Source organism: Stegostoma tigrinum, chromosome 6 (genome assembly GCF_030684315.1).
Source record: "Stegostoma tigrinum isolate sSteTig4 chromosome 6, sSteTig4.hap1, whole genome shotgun sequence".
Lineage (NCBI taxonomy): Eukaryota > Metazoa > Chordata > Chondrichthyes > Orectolobiformes > Stegostomatidae > Stegostoma > Stegostoma tigrinum.
Genome location: NC_081359.1, coordinates 111,457,911 through 111,478,525, shown reverse-complemented (window position 1 = coordinate 111,478,525; position 20,615 = coordinate 111,457,911). Strand labels below are relative to the sequence as shown.

The 20,615-nt window shown below is 41.8% G+C and overlaps 1 protein-coding gene across 3 annotated transcripts in view; it reads right to left on the bottom strand.

Annotated features, from left to right (window-relative positions):
• Nucleotides 1-20,615, bottom strand: part of pgm2l1 (phosphoglucomutase 2-like 1) — a 116,946-nt gene that overhangs the window by 86,634 nt on the left and 9,697 nt on the right. For 2 of the 3 annotated variants that reach the window (XM_048532274.1, XM_048532275.2), the window contains exon 2: nt 7,705-7,872. In XM_048532274.1, coding sequence (XP_048388231.1) covers nt 7,705-7,872 — 168 coding nt within the window. Of the gene's footprint in view, nt 1-7,704; nt 7,873-11,787; nt 11,810-20,615 lie in introns of those variants that run through there. The other variant, XM_048532276.1, reaches the window with a different exon arrangement.

Below are 20,615 nucleotides of genomic sequence, written 5' to 3'. Positions count from 1 at the left end.
ATTGAATCTAATCTAATCTAATCTCACTAACGAAGGAACAGGTTCAAGGGGCAAAATGGCCTCCTCACATACCCATGTTCATGCTAGTCTTAGAATTTGCTGTTTTTTTTAAAGAAGTTAGCCCCTTACACATCGAGGGGATCTTCTTTCTTGTCCATTTCCTGCACCAAAGATTCTAGGACTGAATCAGCAAACCTTGGAGTCCACTCTCTCCATCTTGTGCTGAGCCCCTCCCAAATCAAACTTGTTTCTACAATGACTTCTGGAACCTGCTCGAGCTAAAACACTCGCAGGCTGGGCCTTAAAAGTAGTACAGGCTATCCTACACAGCTAGTTCTCCTGTAACGTGATAGTTCCAATCTTTTGTTTGACCTCGAGCTATGGAAAAATCACATTATAGGGAAATCATTGTAGAAGATCACTATATCTGTACAGCATAAAGTTTGCACTATCCAAACAGCATCCAGTATTCAAATGTGTCACAGCTAATTTGTGTTACAAATCATGCATTATAGCAGAACTACCTGTGCTCATTCCAGTGTCTCACTAATTCATACCTCTGCTCAGGTCATCAGCCACTAGCAGCACATTTAAATGGCTGCAACATGGAACCAAAGATAAATGAGGGGGCAGCATAGAGTCTGCCTATGTGCAAAGCAAATAGATATGGGTTAATTGCACTTAGTTATCCCAAACTTTTTCTCAAGTGCTGTCAAATTTTTCCCCAAAGATTCCACAAATGAAATTCTGGAGATATCTTTTCAGCATTCAATTCAGGGAATCCTCAATTATTGGCCCTCCTCGCTGGGTTCATCATAATAAGATACTCTCCCACATGCTACTTCAAATGTTTTTAAATACAAAATAATTTTTGCATTTTTGGATGCAGCAAATTCAACGATTACACATTTCTTTTGAGCAGCTGTGTCACAACAGCAGTGCTGTCTGCTGATAGACTGACTGCACCCATCTCTTTTTACAGTGGGTGGGGGGGGGGGGGGTGGTGTCAGTAGATTGACTGCCCACAGTGACTGCTGATCACGCTTCAGTTTCAGCCTTAAATGTTCAAGAAACACCCATTAGTAATTTTACTATTACTCAACATTAGAGGCCACCATGACCACATTCAGCATTTCAATAAGAACCAAAAGAACTGCGGATGCTGTAAATCAGGAACAAAAACAAAGTTGCTGGAAAAGCTCAGCAGGCCTGGCAGCATCTGTGGAGGAGAAAAGAGAGTTAACGTTTCAGTTCCAGTGACCCTTCCTCAGAACTGATGGTTTTCCCAGACACCATCAGTCCTGAGGAAGGGTCGCCAGACCCGAAACGTTAACTCTCTTTTCTCCTCCACAGATGCTGCCAGACCTGCTGAGCTTTTCCAGCAACTTTGTTTTTGCTCAGCATTTCAATGTTTGTAGGTGATATTTTCAAATCAAGCTGGAGGCCACAAATTTCTCTGAACAGCCCTAGTAAAGTGGCTTTTAAAGAAACATAGAAAATAGGAGCACGAGTAGGCCATTCATCCCATCAAGCCCACTCCATCATTTAACATGTTCACAGTTGAACCTCTATCTTGATACCATGCACCAGTTCCCTTCTGCAGCCATCAACTCCTTTAGCCTCTAGAAATCTATCACTTTCTTAAATATATTATGACTTGGCTTCCACAGCCTTTTATATGGTAGAGAATTCTACAAAGTTCACTCACCTCTGATCAAACAAACTTCTCATCTCAGTCTGAAGTGGCCTCTATCATATCCTGGGACCATGACCCCTTAGGCTGGAATGCTTAGACAAGTGGAATCATCATTCTTACATCCAGTCTATCCAGCGCTACCAGGATTGTAAACATTTCAATTAGATTCCCTGTCATTTTTCTAAATCCCAGAAAAATACAGGCCCAGTCAGCCCAGCCTTTCCTCATATGAGAGATCTGCCAACACAAAAATCAGTCTGGTGAACCTTTGTCTTCCTAACTGCTTACTGCACCTACATATCCTTTTAAACGACTGATATATAGAACCATCTGTACATCAACCTTTCAAATCTAATCACCATTTAATTAATACTCTGCTATTCCATTCTCCTACTGCAGTGGACAACTCCTCACTGATCCACGTTAAACAGAGTCCACCATGTATTTCAATCAACTTGAAGACTCTTTACATCCTCAAGACTCAATCCCACCTAGTCTTATATCAGCAACAAACATGGAAATATTACGTGAGATTCCAAATTCATATAATTGATATAAGAGGTTGTTAACTTGCTTGCTGAGCTGGCATGTTTTCGGTCAGAAGTTTCGTCACCATGCTAGGTAACATCATCAATGAGGCCCCATATGAAGTCCTGTTGTTCTACTCTGCTTGGAATTTATGCTGTCTGGTCCATTATGGTGAGTAGTGTCATTTTTAGTTTTGATCTGTATGAGTTTGTAAATGGGGTCCAGTTCTATATATTTGTTGATTGCATTAGAAGTGGAGAACGGTGGGTGTCGATGTTTGGTTTGGGCTACGGTTGCCTTGTCCCAGTTAAACTGATGGCCTTCATTTTTCTTTTCTTCATTCATTCATGGGATGAGGGTATCGCTGGCTTGACAGCATTTATTGTCCATAAGACCGTAAGACCAAAAGACATAGGAATGGAAGTAAGGCCATTTGGCCCATCAAGTCCACTCCGCCATTTAAATTGTGGCTGATGGGCATTTCAACTCCACTTCCCTGCACTCTCCCCGTAGCCCTTGATTCCTTCTGAGATCAAGAATTTGTCGATCTCTGCCTTGAAGGCATCCAATGTCCCGGCCTCCACTGCACTCCGTGGCATTGAATTCCACAAGGCCACCACTCTCTGGCTGAAGAAATGTCGTCTCATTTCAGTTTTAAATTTACCCCCTCTAATTTCGTCACGTCCATCCCTAATTGCCCAGAGGGCAGGTAAGAGGCAGCCACATTGCTGTTGGTCTGGAGTCACATGTAGGCCAGACAAAGTAAGGATGGCAGATTTCCTTCCCTTCAGGACATTAGTGAACAAAATGGGTTCTTCCAAAATTGACCATCGATTTGTGATCATCGTTAGATTCTTAATTCTAGATATTTATTGGATTCAAATTCCACCATCTGCCATGGCAGGATTTAAACCTAGGTCCCTGGAACATCATCTGGGTGTCTGGATTAACAGTCCAGTGATAAAATCGCTAGGTCACTGCCTCCCTCAGCGTACCGATATTAAAAAAAGTTTGTCATGCCATTTTGCTGCTAGCTGAAGTTCAGGTATTCTGATGGTTAGTTTCCTTCCTGTCTGTCCAATGTAATGTTTGTGGCAGCTGTTGCATGGCATTTTGTAAACTACATTAGTTCTGCGTGTTGTGGGAATGGGGTCTTCATCCTCGTAAGTGTTTGCTGTAGAATAGCTGTGGGCTTGTGTGCTACCAATGATTCCTAGTGGTCTCAGGAGTCTTGTTGTCAGTTCCAATATGTTCTTGATGTAGGGCAGCGTGGCCAGTGTGTTAGGGTGCATTGGGTCGTGCTGTTGTCTGTTAGTAGCATCTACGGATGAAGGTGCAGACGTATCCATTCATAGCAAAGATTTTGATTAGGTGCTCTTACTCTTTCCTGCATAGTTCCAGAGTGTCGCAGAGTGTCATGGCCCATTTAAATAGTGTCCTAATGCAGCTTTGTTCGAGGACCGGGGTGGTTTCTGTGGAAGTTTAAAGACTAAGGATTGCAGACGCCATTTGCACAACAGGCAGAACCAAAGTGGTTTACAAAATACCATACAACGGCTGCCACAAACATTACATTGGACAGACAGGAAGGAAACTAGCCATCAGAATACATGAACATCAACTAGCAGCAAAACAGTATGACGAACTTTCCTAAATATCATACACCCAGACAATGAAGACCAGTTTAACTGGGACAAGGTAACTACAATAGCCCAAGCCAAAGAGAGACATGCACAGGAATTCCTGGAGGCATTGCTTTATGGGTTGGGAACAATCAATAAATATATAGAATTTTTTCCCATATACAAACCCATACAGATCAAAACCAGAAATGACACTACTAACCATAATGAGCCGGACAGTATAAATTCCAAACAGAGTAGAATAACATCACTTCATCAGAGGCCTCACTGATGATGTTACCTAGCATGGTGATAAAACATCTGAACGATAACAAGCTAGATTGGTGAGCAAGTCAACAAGCTAAGCCACAACTAAAGCTACAAATCTTTGCTAAAACGACGGTAGATATATATTGTGAATACCTGGGACACAAACACTGACCCCTGCCATACACCACTCGTCATTGTCTTCCACCTTGAAAATAAACCATTTGTTCCTACTGTTTCCTGCCTGTTCATCAATTCTCAATCTATTTTCTCTTAATTTTCAAATCTTTCTCATGCAATTGGCCAAAGCCTGGTATTTTCAGTATGCTGTAAAAGGTTCTAAAGACTTGCAATTGAGCATATGATGGCAGGTTATTTCAAGTTTTCCTCTGGTATCAAGTTGCCAATCTCCACCAGGAATAATGAGATTGACATTTCCATGTTTGACATTGGCACAGGCGATTCTGGAGATCCATGAAAATTTCTGAAGGTAGTAAAATGTATGAAGTTTCTTTCCTTTAAATTGATCAGTAATCCATTACAGTTATTTGCCATTAACTGCAGACCAAAGCAAAATTGTTACGAGAAAACAAATTGCATCTTGTTTAACAGTCACACAACCATAACTCATAAATATCAATTTCACAATGCTAACTGCAAGGCTGAATAGACTTTCACAGCAAATGCACATTCAGTAAATATTACATTATTATTCCCAGAAAATGGATCTTGAGAGAAGAAACTATATTGTAACTTACACCTGGTCACCTCAGTAACAACCCCAATTGATTTTCTCCAGAATAAAATTTAAAGGAGTGTTTACATTTTTAAAAAATGCATCTGTATTGCAGATTTTTAAAATTTTTCACTCATCTTGAGTTTTACTGTGTAGTTCAAGAGTGCTTTTCATTCTTTTCACTTTCTCACCCATTCCTTACTCATAAGCCTAGACAAAACTTAACAATCTACTAGATATCAGACAAAAACACATTGAAGCTGCTTGTCTTGTCCACACCTGCTGGCCAAAAGTTTTTTAAATTTGTTTGTTCATGGAACATGGGCATCACTGGCTGAGTCAGCATTTATTACTCAACACTAATTGCTCTGGAGAAGATGGTGGTGAGTCATCTTCATGAATTGCTGCAGTCCATTTGTTGTAGGGCCACCCATTGTCCTGTTAGGGACAAAAGGTTCATGATATATTACCCGGAACAGAACAGTCAACAGAACCATGTACAGATTTTCAGTGTGATTTATACTTCTATGTTGTGTGGGTTAGGAAAAGTAGTTTTTGCTTCATTTAGCATTTTGAGAGTGATGCCTGAAGTGTCGTTCATATGCATTTAAATGCAGTTTCAAATAGATTCTTGATGAATAATTCATTGCGTTTGAAAACATGAATAGAAGAGTTAAAAAAAGTTGAGCTGCTACCTAGCAATGAAGGGTTCAATGGCACATGGGACAGAGACAAACAGTTCCACACACTGAACATGCTGGCGGATCTCAGCAGATCTGGCAGCATCGATGAAGAAAGAAGCAATTAGCATGCAGTCTGGTAGGACTTCTCTTCTTAGAGCATGTACTTTCCTTTTAGAAGTTCAGTGTGTGAGGGTTTCTTTCAAAGAGAATGCATTTGAAAGGTGTTTTTTTTTAAACAGAGGAACGGCTTGTATTATCAGCAGTACGATTTAGTGCTCTCACGGCAGGAGAAAGAAATTCCATGAAAAGGAGTGGAAGAGGAGTTTAAGGAGCAAATGTTAAGGAATAATTGAACTATGTTAGCAGTCTGTTCAAAAGGGTCTCATGAAGCCACATTTACTAAAGATCTGGATGTGGTCTCATGAAGCCACATTTACTAAAGATCTGGATATGAGTTTGCTCGCTGAGCTGGAAGGTTAGTTTTCAGACGTTTCGGCACCATTCTAGGTAACATCATCAGTGAGCCTCCGACGAAGCGCTGTTATGTCCCGCTTTCTATTTATCTGTTTAGAAACAGTGTTCATTTGGCATGGCTATGCTAAGAACTTTGAAGTGGAAACAGAGTGAGCCTTCACTAAGGCCCATGGAGTAGTAAGGTTCTTGTTGGCGAAAAGAGGATTGAGTCATTATATCCTATATTTGAAATAAAATTAAAACCGCTTCAACTAATTACTAGAAGAATGTAGGATAGGTTTGTTTTTTTTTCTTTAATGCACAATGGACTTTTGAAATACGTTCAGCAGATGACCATCATGGCAACCAAATTGCAAATTTAAAACTAATTATCTATCAAGTCATGTCAGTAAAATAGTCAGTTAATGTGGACAAAGCCACATTACAGCTTTAAGTTTAATGTGTGTGTTAAGGATAGACATATCATTATAGTTTCAGTGATAGTAGGAACTGCAGATGCTGGAGAATCTGAGATAACAAGGTGTAGAGCTGGATGAACACAGCAGGCTAAGCAGCATCAGAGGAGCAGGAAGGCTGACGTTTCGGGCCTGGACTCTTCTTCAGAAATGACCCATTTCTGAAGGAGGGTCTAGGCCCAAAACTTCAGCTTTCCTGCTCCTCTGATGCTGCTTGGCCTGCTGTGTTCATCCAGCTCTACACCTTGTTATCTCATTATAGTTTCATTCCAGTTCACAGAAAGTGGTGACAGGTCGTCTAGAAAGTTGTTGACATCCATTTAAATGGGGCAGTTAAAAATAAGCCCTCAGTGCTTTAGAAAATGAAGTAGAGGAGCAAAAAAAAAATTGGGCTGTTGGTGTCCTATGGCACGAGGAGGTGGAAGCAGAAAAGTTATTTCAAAAAGACAGAACCGTCAGAACCTCTCTGATGAAGGGTCTAGGCCCGAAACGTCAGCTTTTGTGCTCCTGAGATGCTGCTTGGCCTGCTGTGTTCATCCAGCTCCACAGTTTGTTATCGTGGATTCTCCAGCAACTGCAGTTCCCATTACCACAGAACCGTCAGAAGGTTGCCTGCAGGCTTCTTTCAGAGAAAAGCAGCTGGGAGAGGTGTAACATCAGCAGTACAGTTAAGCAGTCTCCAAAACAAACAGACACAGTCAGAGGAAAAGTAGTCCTGACTGGCTTAGAAGTCAGTAAGTGAAAAGATCCAGAAACTGATGGCTTTAGAAGGAATATATCTTACGAAGCTGTTGAACAAGCAAGTTTGAAGAAACATGTGTTAAGGAGTAGGTGAGCTGCATTAGCAGCTTGTTCGAAGATTTCACAAAGCAACACTAACTGAAGATGATTGTGTTGAGTGAACGTTGATGTTTGCCTGAAAGAAACCACACAGAACTATGCCCACAGAACAAGGAACTTGAATGTGGAAACAGGGTGCCATCACTGAGATTTGAGTATCTGAAAGGTTGTTGATGACAACAGGGTTGAAACTTGATTTCTGGTTTTTGTAATAAAAACTGTTGTTTCAAACTGTTTGTTTTCTTTGGGTGAGAGATAAATTTGATGCACTTTTAGCAAAAAGTACTTCAGCTGTCTCTTGTGACTATGTTTCATCACCAACCACCACGATTCCTAAATTGCAAAAACAACTTATGGTCTATCAAATTCAGGTCTCATTCTCAAATCTGACCCAAAAGCTCACCTGAGTGGACTGTATGATTGTCAGGTCATTAATGCAGGAGAAACCAGCACCCATGGAAGACCGCAACCCTGCAGTCCCAAATGTCATTCTGCAGCACAGGCGGTCACGCAGTTCCTTCTTCTTCCCATCATGTAGCAATTTCTCAATCTCAGCTTTAGTCTTAGGATTCTGGGGTCAAGAAAAGATATTTTTTAATCGTGAAGTCGATTTTAAAAGTACAACACAGCGAAAGGTCTATTGGTAAAAGACCTTTTCTATATCCCAATTAACAAGAATAAGTTACCTGCCTCACTACCACACAGTTACATCTATGTAGAGTAGCTCACTGATTTATTCATTTAGTAGTAAAAGATAACAACTGTTGTTAGAAAATCTTTTTAAAATGGATTAAACTGGTAAAAGTATGCCAGCATGCTTTGTTCACAATTGCTAGAGAGCCAAACTGCTAGTTTTCCAAAGATCTTTGCTTACACAGAGAATGGTAAATACGCTGATCAAGAAACCTTGCCCATCCCAAGAGTAGGGGAACTGGAAGAAGGCAATAGTGACAAACAAATAGGGCAAAGAATATGCCAGTAAACTGAAATAAAAGCAGAATACTATGTTTGCTAGAAATCTCAAATAAAAACAAAACACACAACAGGTCTGTCATCTGTGTTATCACTAAAATAGAAGCTATTGGAAAAAGTTCTGAGGGACAGAATTAATCTCCACTTGAAGGGGCAGGGATAAATCCAAGAATAATCAACATGGCTTTGTCAAGACCTGTCAGAAGGGTCAATAACTGAGGGATTGGATCTAAAGGTAAAGTGCAGGAGGCTTGGAATGATTTGTTTCACCTAGAGGATGTTGGGTATCTGGAACCCTTTGCCTGAAAAAGGATGGTAGAGGCAGGAGCCATCACAACATTTAGGGAATGCTTAGGTAATCACTTGCAACAAAATAACATGGGAAACTATAGGCCAAGTGCTTAAAAAGAAGGACAAAAAGTAGATAGATGTTTGATGATAAGCATGGATGCAATGGGCCGAAGGGTCTCTTTCCATGCTGTAAAAATGTCTAAGTAAACAGTGTTATCATGGAATTGAATGTAAGCTTGGAGAAGACTACTAGGCCAGTAGCATTGACAGCTGGGTGCTCAAGGTGGAAACTTCAACAATGCCTTGGAACATTTAATGAGATTAGTCCGTTGATTTGGGTTAAAAGGACCAATTTCCAGTCTCCAATTATCCTAAACAAAAGCAAATTGCTGAGAAAACTCAGGAGGTCTGGCAGAGTCTGTAGAGAGAAAGCAGAGTTATGTTGTGGATTCAGTGACCCTTCAAGGTTTTTGTTCCAATTGTTCAAAACTTAGTTTCAAAATAAGCAATATGTCACATTGATAGCACTTTTATTTTGCAGTTGAAGCTCTGAATTGGTAACATGACTAACTTGTTTGATTGAAAAAAGGGACCATGATTATATTAGTTTCTCCAAGTACGTGGTGCCAAACCAGAGGTTGATAAACTTAAATTCACCTAGAACTCTTTTTTGTCCATATCCTTATTTACACTAAAAGAACTGTTCATCTATTACTCTGTTTGATGTCCTATAGTGGAAGATAGCCCAGAAATAACCTCATTTAAAATTCTCACCCCGGCTCTTAAGTCTCTTTAATAGAACCAAAGTCCCACTCCTCCAGTTCTAATATTTTGCACATCCCAGTTTTCAACTGTTCCACCAACAGCAACTATACCTTCAGCGGCCTAGTCCCAAACTCCGTAATTTGTAATGCGAAAGCAAAACACTGAAGATACTGACCATTACTGATGGCCAAGTATTTAGCAGTGACATTCGCAACCTTCATTTTCAGCCCACCCTGACAAATAGTTACATACAGCTTGGGACGATTAGGCTGGAATGAAATTTCTGATGGTTGCTGCTAATGTCCTCATCTTGTACAAGACATTGTAAAGTGCTGGTGTGTAAACTTTAGTTGAAGAAAAGATTCAGAATGTGATGATCTCTGTCTGATATAAACCAACCCATTTGGAGAGGTTATTACACAGCTCTAGAACAGGTAGGGCCAGGACTTCTGGTCCAGAAGTAGGGACACTACCAATGTGCCACAAGAGCCCTTCAGAATGATAATGCCCATGGTGATTATCTAACAGCTGCTCAGTGTTTAAGCTCAGTAATTTGCCATGGTATCAGGGGACTACTATCAAGATAGCTAGTGTGCAACATTAGGAGATAACATTTGTAAATTTCCTTTGGACACAACTTAGGGAGGAGGAGGAGCAAAGGAAACTAGCAAATAAAAGAGTTGCTCTCAATATCCTGCCCGCAACTTATGGTAGCAACAATGCATTTTCTGGAAATAAACGATGACAAATAGCGTTTACTTTAGGATAATATTCAAATGGAGAGCTGAATGTAGAGTTGGTGCCAAGCAGTAATTAGTTTAAAAAAAAGGCAAGTACAGACAAGTATAGGGTGCAACATTATCCACAAAACGCAAATAATTCCTTTAATTCAGCAGTGTACAAGTTAAAACTGAAAGATCTGCATATGCCGTAAATCAGGAACAAAAACAAAAAGTTGCTCTAAAAGCTCAGCAGGTCCAACTGCACCTGTGAAGAAAAACAGAGTTAATGTTTTGGGTCCAGTGACCCTTCCTCAGAATTGTATAAGTGAACGTATTCAGAGAGGAGAAAAATGAGGAAACCATTCAAGTAATTATAGGGATCCTTCTTTAAGCTAAATATCCACCAGAACTTTCGGTAGAAAACTAGAATTGAAAAGATGCCATCTGTATGATCACCAATGTCTCTTGGAAGATTTGAAGAAAAGTCACCTTCACATTAACGCTGTAAGCTTGTTAATATGAACAATTGTAAGGTACTTGTCATTTCTCTCCAATCACTGAATGGTGAAAAGGGCACAGTGGCCTAATTTTGACATCTGGTTCAATTAGTTTCATAACACCAATACTGACTATATTCAACAAGCCTAAATACTGGTGGAACTGCAGCAGTATTGCAACCAATTGTGCCAAGTGGAGGCACAATTCTGGCCAGTAAAGCTGGCTGTCAAACATCTTGGACATTCCGAAGCAGTACTGCAGGGCTACTTGGCAGCTGGAATAAATCACCCCTCCTTGCACGGAGACCAAAAGCGAGAGAAAAATGACTAAGACACAGGTAGCACAATTTTCTTTCCTAGTGAACTACAGGGTGCACCAGCATATAGTTTACCAAAATCGGAATCTAACAGGCCTGGACTAAATGATCCAGAATCATAAGATCAAATCCCAACACAGCAGGTAACAATTTAAACTCAATTCATTAAAATAAATCCAGAAATAAAAAAAATCTAGTGTTAGTTACACTGAAACTTGAAACAACAATATTGCCATTAACCACCAAGTGCTTTACTTCTGTATTTTAGGGAAGAAAATCCAAGGCCCTTACTCACTGTAGGCCTCTACTGTGGCTCTGGAGTCACAAATGTGACTAACTCTCAAATGGCCAAGCAGGGCAATCAGTCATACCCAACCATAAGAGGAGGAAAATTGGACAGAGCATCTAAACTTGGGTACTAGGTTCAGACACAAAAGCAAAACCTGTTTGGATGAATCTATAAAGTCCTCCTCATTAATATTTGGGGGCTCATGCCACATTGCCAGGGCAGCCCCATAGACCAATCAAGGAACAGCCTGACACAGTCATAGTCACCACATCTATCGTCAAGACATTGACTGTTCCACAGACAGGCATCCCAATAGGTAATAGCACAGGGCTATACCTATGAGGCAGGAGGGACTCTGGGAGTTCACAAAATTAAACCTGATCCACGAAGAGTCATAGCATTGGACAGAAGATGTGGCTGATCCCATGAAACACACTTCACGTCGGCTCTGATGAAGAATCATCTAGACTCGAAACATTAGCTTAATTTCTCTACATGGATGCTGCCTGACCCGCTGTGATCGCCAGCACTTTCTGTTTTCAGTGGCTGATCCCATTATTGCTCTCACAGCTGATTAGTCAGTACTCCACATTGATCATCAAGGGCTGTTGGTAACAGCAGAATGCGACTTACTCTGGCTAGAAAATTTCAATGTCCATCACTAAGTGTAGCTTATCAACAACATTGCAGGCCAGACTTCAAGGACAAATCTTCCAAGTTGCAACAATGAGAAGAGAACCAACATGAACGAAAAACTAGCTCACTACTTGACAATCCTTGTGGATATGTTCTCACCTTCATACTAGAACACTCCTTTGATGTACTGTTTGGCACTATTATTTTTGTTGAATGGGACAGATTCAAAAGCTGCATTCATAAGGTACTATGGATCATCAGCAACTGAAAAAAAAATTAATCCATCCATAATCTGTAATTCCATGACTCAGCAAATTATACTGCACCTTTCCATAAAGCCAGGGGACCAGCCAAGTACAGAACAGAATGACGGGAGCAGAACTACACAAACCTAAATAGAAAAGAAATTGAGAGGCTGGAGAAGCTAAAATACAGCAACCATAACATCATACGCAGCAACCTTCCACTAATTCAATTCACTCCCTTGAGAAACAAGAAACCGCTCGGTGAGCTAACCAACCTCAACAACTAAACAATTGCATGGGAGCACCATCTCCTGCAGGTTCCATTCCTAGTCATACATAATCAGAAAGTTAAAATCTTGAAACTACATTGGGAATACATGTCTATGCTTAAGGACTATATTTAAAAAAAAGAAAAAGGATGGAAGGGATTGAACTGTTCGGATATTCTCTGGATTAAAAATAATGTAATTTCTTGGAATTGTATTCCACCGTATGTGGGCTACATCCCACCTCTAAAATTCCTACGGTCAAATGTTCAACATGTGCTATAAGGCCTCTGCTGTTTATTAAAACCAGAAAAATCAAATGACTCTAGTCAAGCACTTTAAAAAGGAGACAGAACAGGAACTTATTTCTGTCCTAGATAATAAAATGTGAGGCTGGATGAACACAGCAGGCCAAGCAGCATCTCAGGAGCACAAAAGCTGACGTTTCGGGCCTAGACCCTTCATCAGAGAGGGGGATGGGGGGAGGGAACTGGAATAAATAGGGAGAGAGGGGGAGGCGGACCGAAGATGGAGAGCAAAGAAGATAGGTGGAGAGGGTGTAGGTGGGGAGGTAGGGAGGGGATAGGTCAGTCCAGGGAAGACGGACAGGTCAAGGAGGTGGGATGAGGTTAGTAGGTAGCTGGGGGTGCGGCTGGGGCTGGGAGGAAGGGATGGGTGAGAGGAAGAACCGGTTAGGGAGGCAGAGACAGGTTGGACTGGTTTTGGGATGCAGTGGGTGGGGGGGAAGAGCTGGGCTGGTTGTGTGGTGCAGTGGGGGGAGGGGATGAACTGGGCTGGTTTAGGGATGCAGTGGGGGAAGGGGAGATTTTGAAACTGGTGAAGTCCACATTGATACCATATGGCTGCAGGGTTCCCAGGCGGAATATGAGTTGCTATTCCGCCTGGGAACCCTGCAGCCATATGGTATCAATGTGGACTTCACCAGTTTCAAAATCTCCCCTTCCCCCACTGCATCCCTAAACCAGCCCAGTTCATCCCCTCCCCCCACTGCACCACACAACCAGCCCAGCTCTTCCCCCCCACCCACTGCATCCCAAAACCAGTCCAACCTGTCTCTGCCTCCCTAACCGGTTCTTCCTCTCACCCATCCCTTCCTCCCAGCCCCAGCCGCACCCCCAGCTACCTACTAACCTCATCCCACCTCCTTGACCTGTCCGTCTTCCCTGGACTGACCTATCCCCTCCCTACCTCCCCACCTACACCCTCTCCACCTATCTTCTTTGCTCTCCATCTTCGGTCCGCCTCCCCCTCTCTCCCTATTTATTCCAGTTCCCTCCCCCCATCCCCCTCTCTGATGAAGGGTCTAGGCCCGAAACGTCAGCTTTTGTGCTCCTGAGATGCTGCTTGGCCTGCTGTGTTCATCCAGCCTCACATTTTATTATCTTGGAATCTCCAGCATCTGCAGTTCCCATTATCTCTGATACACTTATTTCTGTCCTTAATGGATTAGAGGCTAATATAAATGATTGTCCAGCAACCAGTGTTGGATTTAGAATTCTGCTTTGCATACCCACATGGCAGTGTAAAAGGAAAACAATCCAGAAGCTACTGGCTCTTTCCTGAACTGGACACAGTAAGGAATGCAGATGCTGGAAGCCAGAGTCAATAAATGTGGAGCTGGAAAAGCACAGCATGTCAGCAGGAAAAAGAAAAATCAATACTTTGGGCTGAAACCCTTCGTAAGAACTGGGGAGGGGGAGGGGAGCCCAGAAAAAAAACACAGCAAGTGGCATGGAAAGAGGGGGAATAAGTGAGACGGACATAGGTGGTTGCAGATAGGAGGTTATTGTGATTAGTCAGTGGGAAAAGTGCAGTAAGTAGGTGAGTAGGAAGATGTACAGATTGGGGGAGGAGAGATTTTAAAGCTGGTGAAGTCAATGCTCAGGCCATTGGCTATAAGGTCCCAAGGTGAAATGAGGTGGTGCTCCCCCAGTTTACGTTTGGCCTCAGTCTGACAGTGCAGGAGCCCAAGGACGGACGGACATGTCACCAGGGGAGCTGGGAGGAGATAAAGTGGATGGCAACTGGAAGGTTGCGTTGGTTGATGTATGCAGAACACAGATGCTCTGCAAACCAGTCTCCATGATATACAGGCGACTGCTTTGGGAGCAACAGGTAGATGAGGTTCGATGAAGTGCGGGTGAATCTCTACTGGATTTGGAAGGACTGCATGGGGCCTTGAACAGAGGTGGGAAGGGAGCTGTAGGGGCAGGTGCAGCACCTCCTGCGATTGCAGGGAAAGGTACATGCTACGGAAGGGTTGGTGGGGTGTGGAACTGACGAGGGAGTCGCTGAGTGAACAGTCCCTGAGGAAAGCAGACAGGGGTGGGGAAGAAAATAGCTTTTTGGTGAGGGGGGGGGTCGGATTGTAGGTGGCAGAAATATCAGAGGTTGGTGCGCTGTATTCAGAGGTTGGTGGGGTTGTATGTGAGGACCAAGAGACTCTATCCTTGCTGTTGGTGGGAGAGAGTTTGAGGGCAGAAGTGCACGAAATGGGGGAGATGCGGATGATGCCATCCATACAACTGAGGTTGGGAAACTACGGTCCCTAAAGTAGGAACATATCTGGGAAGTTCGAGAGTAGAATGCCTCGTTCTGGGAGCAGTCGCAGCAGAGGCCAAGGAATTGAGAGTATGGTATAGAACTTTTGCAGGAGGCTGGGTGAGAGGAGGCATAGTGGAGGTAACCGTGGGAGTTTCAGTGAGTTTGAAATGGATGTCAATGGTGAGTTGGTTACCAGAGATGGAGACAGATTGGCCCAGGAAAGGGAGCGAAGTGTCAGAAATGATCCAGGTGAATTTGACGGCACAGCGGATGGTGTTGGCGAAGTTGATGAACTGTTCAAGCTCCTCACAGGAGCATAAGGCAGCACCAATAAAGTCATCAATATAGGTCCTTACCTACCACCTCCTAGCCAAAGGATGGACATGTCACCTAGGATTTGTTGAGGCCAAATGTAAACTGGAGGAACAACACCTCATATTTCACCTTTGGAGCTTACAGTCCAATGGCCTGAATATTGGCTTCACAATCTTCAAAATCTCTCCTCCCCCAACCTGTCCATCTTCTGACTCACCTATCCACTCCACCCTTCCCACTCACCAACCACAATAACCCCTGCCTGCATCTCATCCACCCTCTCCTCCAGCCCCACCCCCTCACTCTATTTCCAGGCTCCCCTCCCCCTCCCCAGTTCTGACGAAGGGTTTTGATTCTTTCCTGTTTCTTCAAAAGCATCCCTGGGGAAGTGTGTCCCCATATCAGAGTATTTGTGTCTGGTAAATCCTGTATTATTGGACTGTGACCGTAGCCAATTCTCAACAACTTAAATCCAAGTTGATTGTAATCTAAACAGGAGATTTAATCAGTTAAGATATATCACAACACCTCTGTAGCAGGTGGGGCTTTAACCTGGACATCTAACCTAGAAGTAAGAACACTCCTACAGCAACACAACACCTCTATAACTGGATATTTATCAAACCTTTGTTTCTTTTCACATGTAGGTTTCCCCCTTTTTGGTGTGGGTGTGGTTGGAGGAGTGAGTAGGCGTCTGATGTTTCTTTTAGTTTTGACAGTAGTACTCGAAGGGCAGCAAGTGACTATTTTGGTCGTAAAACAACATTTACACTGAAAGTTCAACAGGTGGAGAAGTGGATATGTCAAAATAACAAATCTAAGGGCATTCCATATGAATAAATAGGGCAGAAAATTTAAAGGCACAAACAGAGATCTAACTGCCATTACAGAAATCTGGCAACATGGTGTCCAGGACTGGGGTCTGAATATTCAAAGGTTATTTGATGTTTAGAAAGAAGATATTAAATATTTTTTATGTTTCGAAGAGATGGACAGGATCGATGCAGGTAAGGTGTTTGCCCTGGTCACAGAGTCTGGAAACAGGGGACACTATTTAACAATTTGGGAAAAAAAGAGGAATGTCACTTAGGACAGAGATAAGGAACTTTTGTCTTAGTGAATCTGAGTTAACATGGCCTTGCATAGCCAAAAGTCACATTCACAGCACAAAATGTTCTTTTTACTCATGTTAAAGATGAGCTCTTTCTTTATTCAGCTCATCCACTGCAAAAGTTTAGTAGGATATGAACCTTCTGTCAGAAAAACAAAAATCAAACCCCAGCAGGAGAATCAACACGTTATTAGAATGATAAAGATTTTCAAGTATAAGGCATATGACCTTTCTAAACAGCTTTTATTTTGATGGCTCCCCAATTGATTTTTCTCATCCACTGATCCCTCTGAAGGTGATTGCATTGAATTAGATGGAAAATATTCAGTGGACTGTTCAGAGATAATGATTTTTCATGTTACCATACAGAGATCAGAAAATGCTTTTCCCTTTGCTCTGTAAGTCATAGCAAGCAATTAAAGTACTTTGATCAAGACATGAGAATAGAAACACTCTATTGGGTCCAGTCTGTGTTGGCATTTATCCTAAAACAAAATCGTGCTAGTCCTATGGGCCTCTGTTCCAATTTCTTTGCTCTTCAATTCTCTACAATAAGTGAGAGTCAGAGTGCTGGAAAAACTCAGCAGGTTTAGCAGAATCATTGGAAATGAATTACAGTCCAATACGCATCTGGCTGTCTCCTAGCCACGATCCTTTACATATTAAAGACAAAAGGGAACTGAACTGCCCATTGTTCGTCCATTTGTGGGAAGGAATATTTTATTATTGGGAAGATTCTTTACTTTTCCTTTCACCATTCACCAATTCTTGATGACTTTGTTCATTTCCTTGGCACATGGATGTTCAGATCAAATGGTGGGGAGAGTGAGAACACAAAATGAATGATGAACAATGATCTTTACATTTGCAGATTTATTTTCAAAGGCTGAAGTACAAAAGGTGATGTCTTCTAAATTGACAGACAGATAGCTGATTAATTGGCTTTCTTTCCTGCAAATTTCATTTCCGAGACTATCAACAAGTTCAAATAATTATCGTTCGTTGATAGTTTTGAGGAAGGAACAGAGAAACTGACACAGTATATTCCACGGAGACCAGCAGCTCTCAAGTCCTTTTGTTTCACACAGACTCCTCCCAAACAACTGCATCAGATATCATCACAGTCAGGCCCATTTCTTTCATTATCCACTTTTTACAAGAAAGATATTCCATTGGCACTGGCTGGGTGTAGATCTGTAGTAGGAGTGCCAACAATTCAACCGTTGCTAAACCAGGATAAAATTAATTTTCATGTTCATAATGGTTTATCTCTACATCAGAGAATAAATTAAAGTCATGAGAGAGACACAAATCCTATGGTCACCATCATCAACTGTTCCTTGATTCAAAGCTAACACCTTCTCAGGGTCATGAACTTCTGCGATGGGTCATGTGACTGTGAACTGATTCTCAATCCACCAGTTTTTGAGCAAAATGCTTCATTCAATGAACAGGTGTTCAGGATTTACTTCTTTTTCCTTTCTTCTCTGTTGCTGCTCTATCCCATTAAAACATGAAGGCTGAAAGCAGCTTGATAGACACATTGCCATTTTGAGCGAATGGAAGTAGGATCCATGAAATCATTACTGTCAATGCTGTTGTGTTTTACCCAGCCATTTGGGAGTTGGGATCATTATTTGGCATGAAGACTATTTTATGACACCTGGACAGCATCCAGTCAAAAATCAACTTTTGTAGATGGTTTTCCCTGGAAAAGAAATTTTGCAGATCTGACTTCAAGAAAGCCAATATTTATTTGTTAATGGTCTTCTCATCGTATATGCGGCAGAAACCTTGGTGATGAAATTTCTCTAGTGCCCTTATGTGTTGTTGATAAAGCAATCCAGGTGTCACTGCAGAATAGAAGTATGATGACCACTGCTCTGTACACTGACTCACGTTGACAAAGACCTCTGCAAGTCAATTGCAGGCAGTTTGTGGCAGAGTGAATTGGCACAGCTTATCTGGCGTGGGATCACTTTGTCAATGGTGGTCTTTTGAGAGAGTAAATTATCACAGTATGGGGAGTATTCAATATATTTCAAAGTTTCTCCTTCCACATATAAAAGAGGTGAATTATTTGGCTCACTAGGAGTGCACTGATAGGAATTTTATTAACATTTAAAGAGAGGCCAAGTTTCTTTTATCCAGCATTGAAGTGATTCAGTGTAGCTAGTCATTGGCACCATCAAAAAATCCCTCCTGTTCCTGAATGTCTTTTAAAGGAAGGAAATCTGCTGTCCTTTTTTGGCCTGGCCTACATACGACTCCAGACCAACAAGAATGTGGTTGATTCTTCCGGGCAATAAGTGCTGTCCTAGTCAATACCCAAATCCCATGCACGAATAACAAAATAGAGGTGCTCCAAAATCAGCAGTTTCTCTCGGGCCACATCCCCATCATTATGACAGTAACCAGTGTCTCAGCTGTACTGGATGGGCCACATTGTTCCCAAGCCTAACAATAGCCTGAGTCTGAAAGCACGTACCAACAGATTCAAGATCAACTTCTTCCCCACTGTTATCAGACTTATGAACGGACCTCTCAAATATAATAAAATGTGAGGCTGGATGAACACAGCAGGCCCAACAGCATCTCAGGAGCACAAAAGCTGACGTTTCGGGCCTAGACCCTTCATCAGAGAGGCCCAAAACGTCAGCTTTTGTGCTCCTGAGTTGCTGCTGGGCCTGCTGTGTTCATCCAGCCTCACATTTTATTATCTTGGATTCTCCAGCATCTGCAGTTCCCATTATCACTCTCAAATATAATAGTTGGTCTTTCTCCGCAACTTGCTGTAACACTATGTTCTGCATTCTGTTCTATTACCCTGATGTACTTATAAAAAGGTATAGTTTATCTCTATAGCCCTCAAAACTATACTTTTCATTGTATCTTGGTACATGTGACAATGACAAGCCAAGCTAAAATCAAAACAGGAGGACAGAGAAAACACTTCAAGCTCATCCATAAAGCCTTCCTAAAAACACTAAAAATAACTTGCCCAAGACCACCCAAAATGGAGAAGCATCCATGAAAATGTAACACATCTCAAGTATCTCTCTCAGGCCCAACCATAGGTCAAGCACAAACACTAGAAAGGAGCAGATGAAAACCCCAGCTTCCTACCCACCCGACTTCAAACACCAACAGCCCAATCTGCAGCATGGTGTACTGATCTCGTACTGGAATCTGTCATCACCTCAGGACCTGCAACTCCTAAATGGAAGGTCATCCTGAGGCCTGAGGGTGTGTTTAAAAGGCGGCACGGAAATCCAAGAGATCAACAATCACTGTCAGGTAAACTGCAGTTAAGAGGCTTTCACACGACACTACATTCCCACCAGATTCAAGCAAGTCTGCTGGAGGAGACTGTCCTTGATATTCAAACTCTATCATATTTGCATCATCAGGAATTTTGCTACCTTATTCAGTTACAATTTGTCACCTTGTTTAAATTCATAGCTGTCCCCTCCCTAAGACTGTTCCTTGCCAGGTCTTTTTCCCCTTCAAGTGGAAAGGAAACTGCATGGCGCCTGAAGCTCTTAAATTTCCTCTATTTAATATTTTACTTTTCTATTTCCTTCCTTTCTTTTCTTCATGGCAAACTGTAAAACCTACCAAAATCTTCAAGGCTCTTGGGCATTTCCCTACTATCTTATTTGATTCAGTAGTCAAATTTTGTTTCAGAAAATTATTTTCATTTTTAATATATTACAAGGGGCTACATAAATGAATGTGGTTGTTGTTGTTGTTACAGTTCACATCTGGGCATATTTCAACAGGTAATAATGACAATCTAGGGTCTTATCTATGTAGCTATCCTTGATGTGTCAGCAACTGTTAGGCTATTTAATCCTTGTGGGCAGGCAGCCACTAATATGTACATTGGGACAGCTTACACTCGCTCTAAGGGAATGGTGGTAAGAAGCAGGAAAATGGACGAGGAGAATGACTAAGCCACATCAAGTAGTTTAACCCTTAATCATTACATAGAAATTACATTCCCTGTTTAGAAGGCTTGTTTGCTCATAAAATGTTCATCATGTTCAAAGTCACCATAAAAGCTCCAGGCTGTAGATAACTAAAAAGATTATTAATCATAAAACACACCAGTTTAACACATAGTGACCACAGGTCAAAGCCTGCATGCAAATGCACTTCATGCCGTAATAAAAATTGGTATTATATTCTATTTTAAAATCAAGATTACACTATATTGGAAACTGCACATTTAGAAACTCAAGCAGATAAACCAAAGGAGCAGTCTTGCCCAACCCTCATACCCCACTGAGCCAAATACAGAGAAATCTAGAAGAGAGCAAC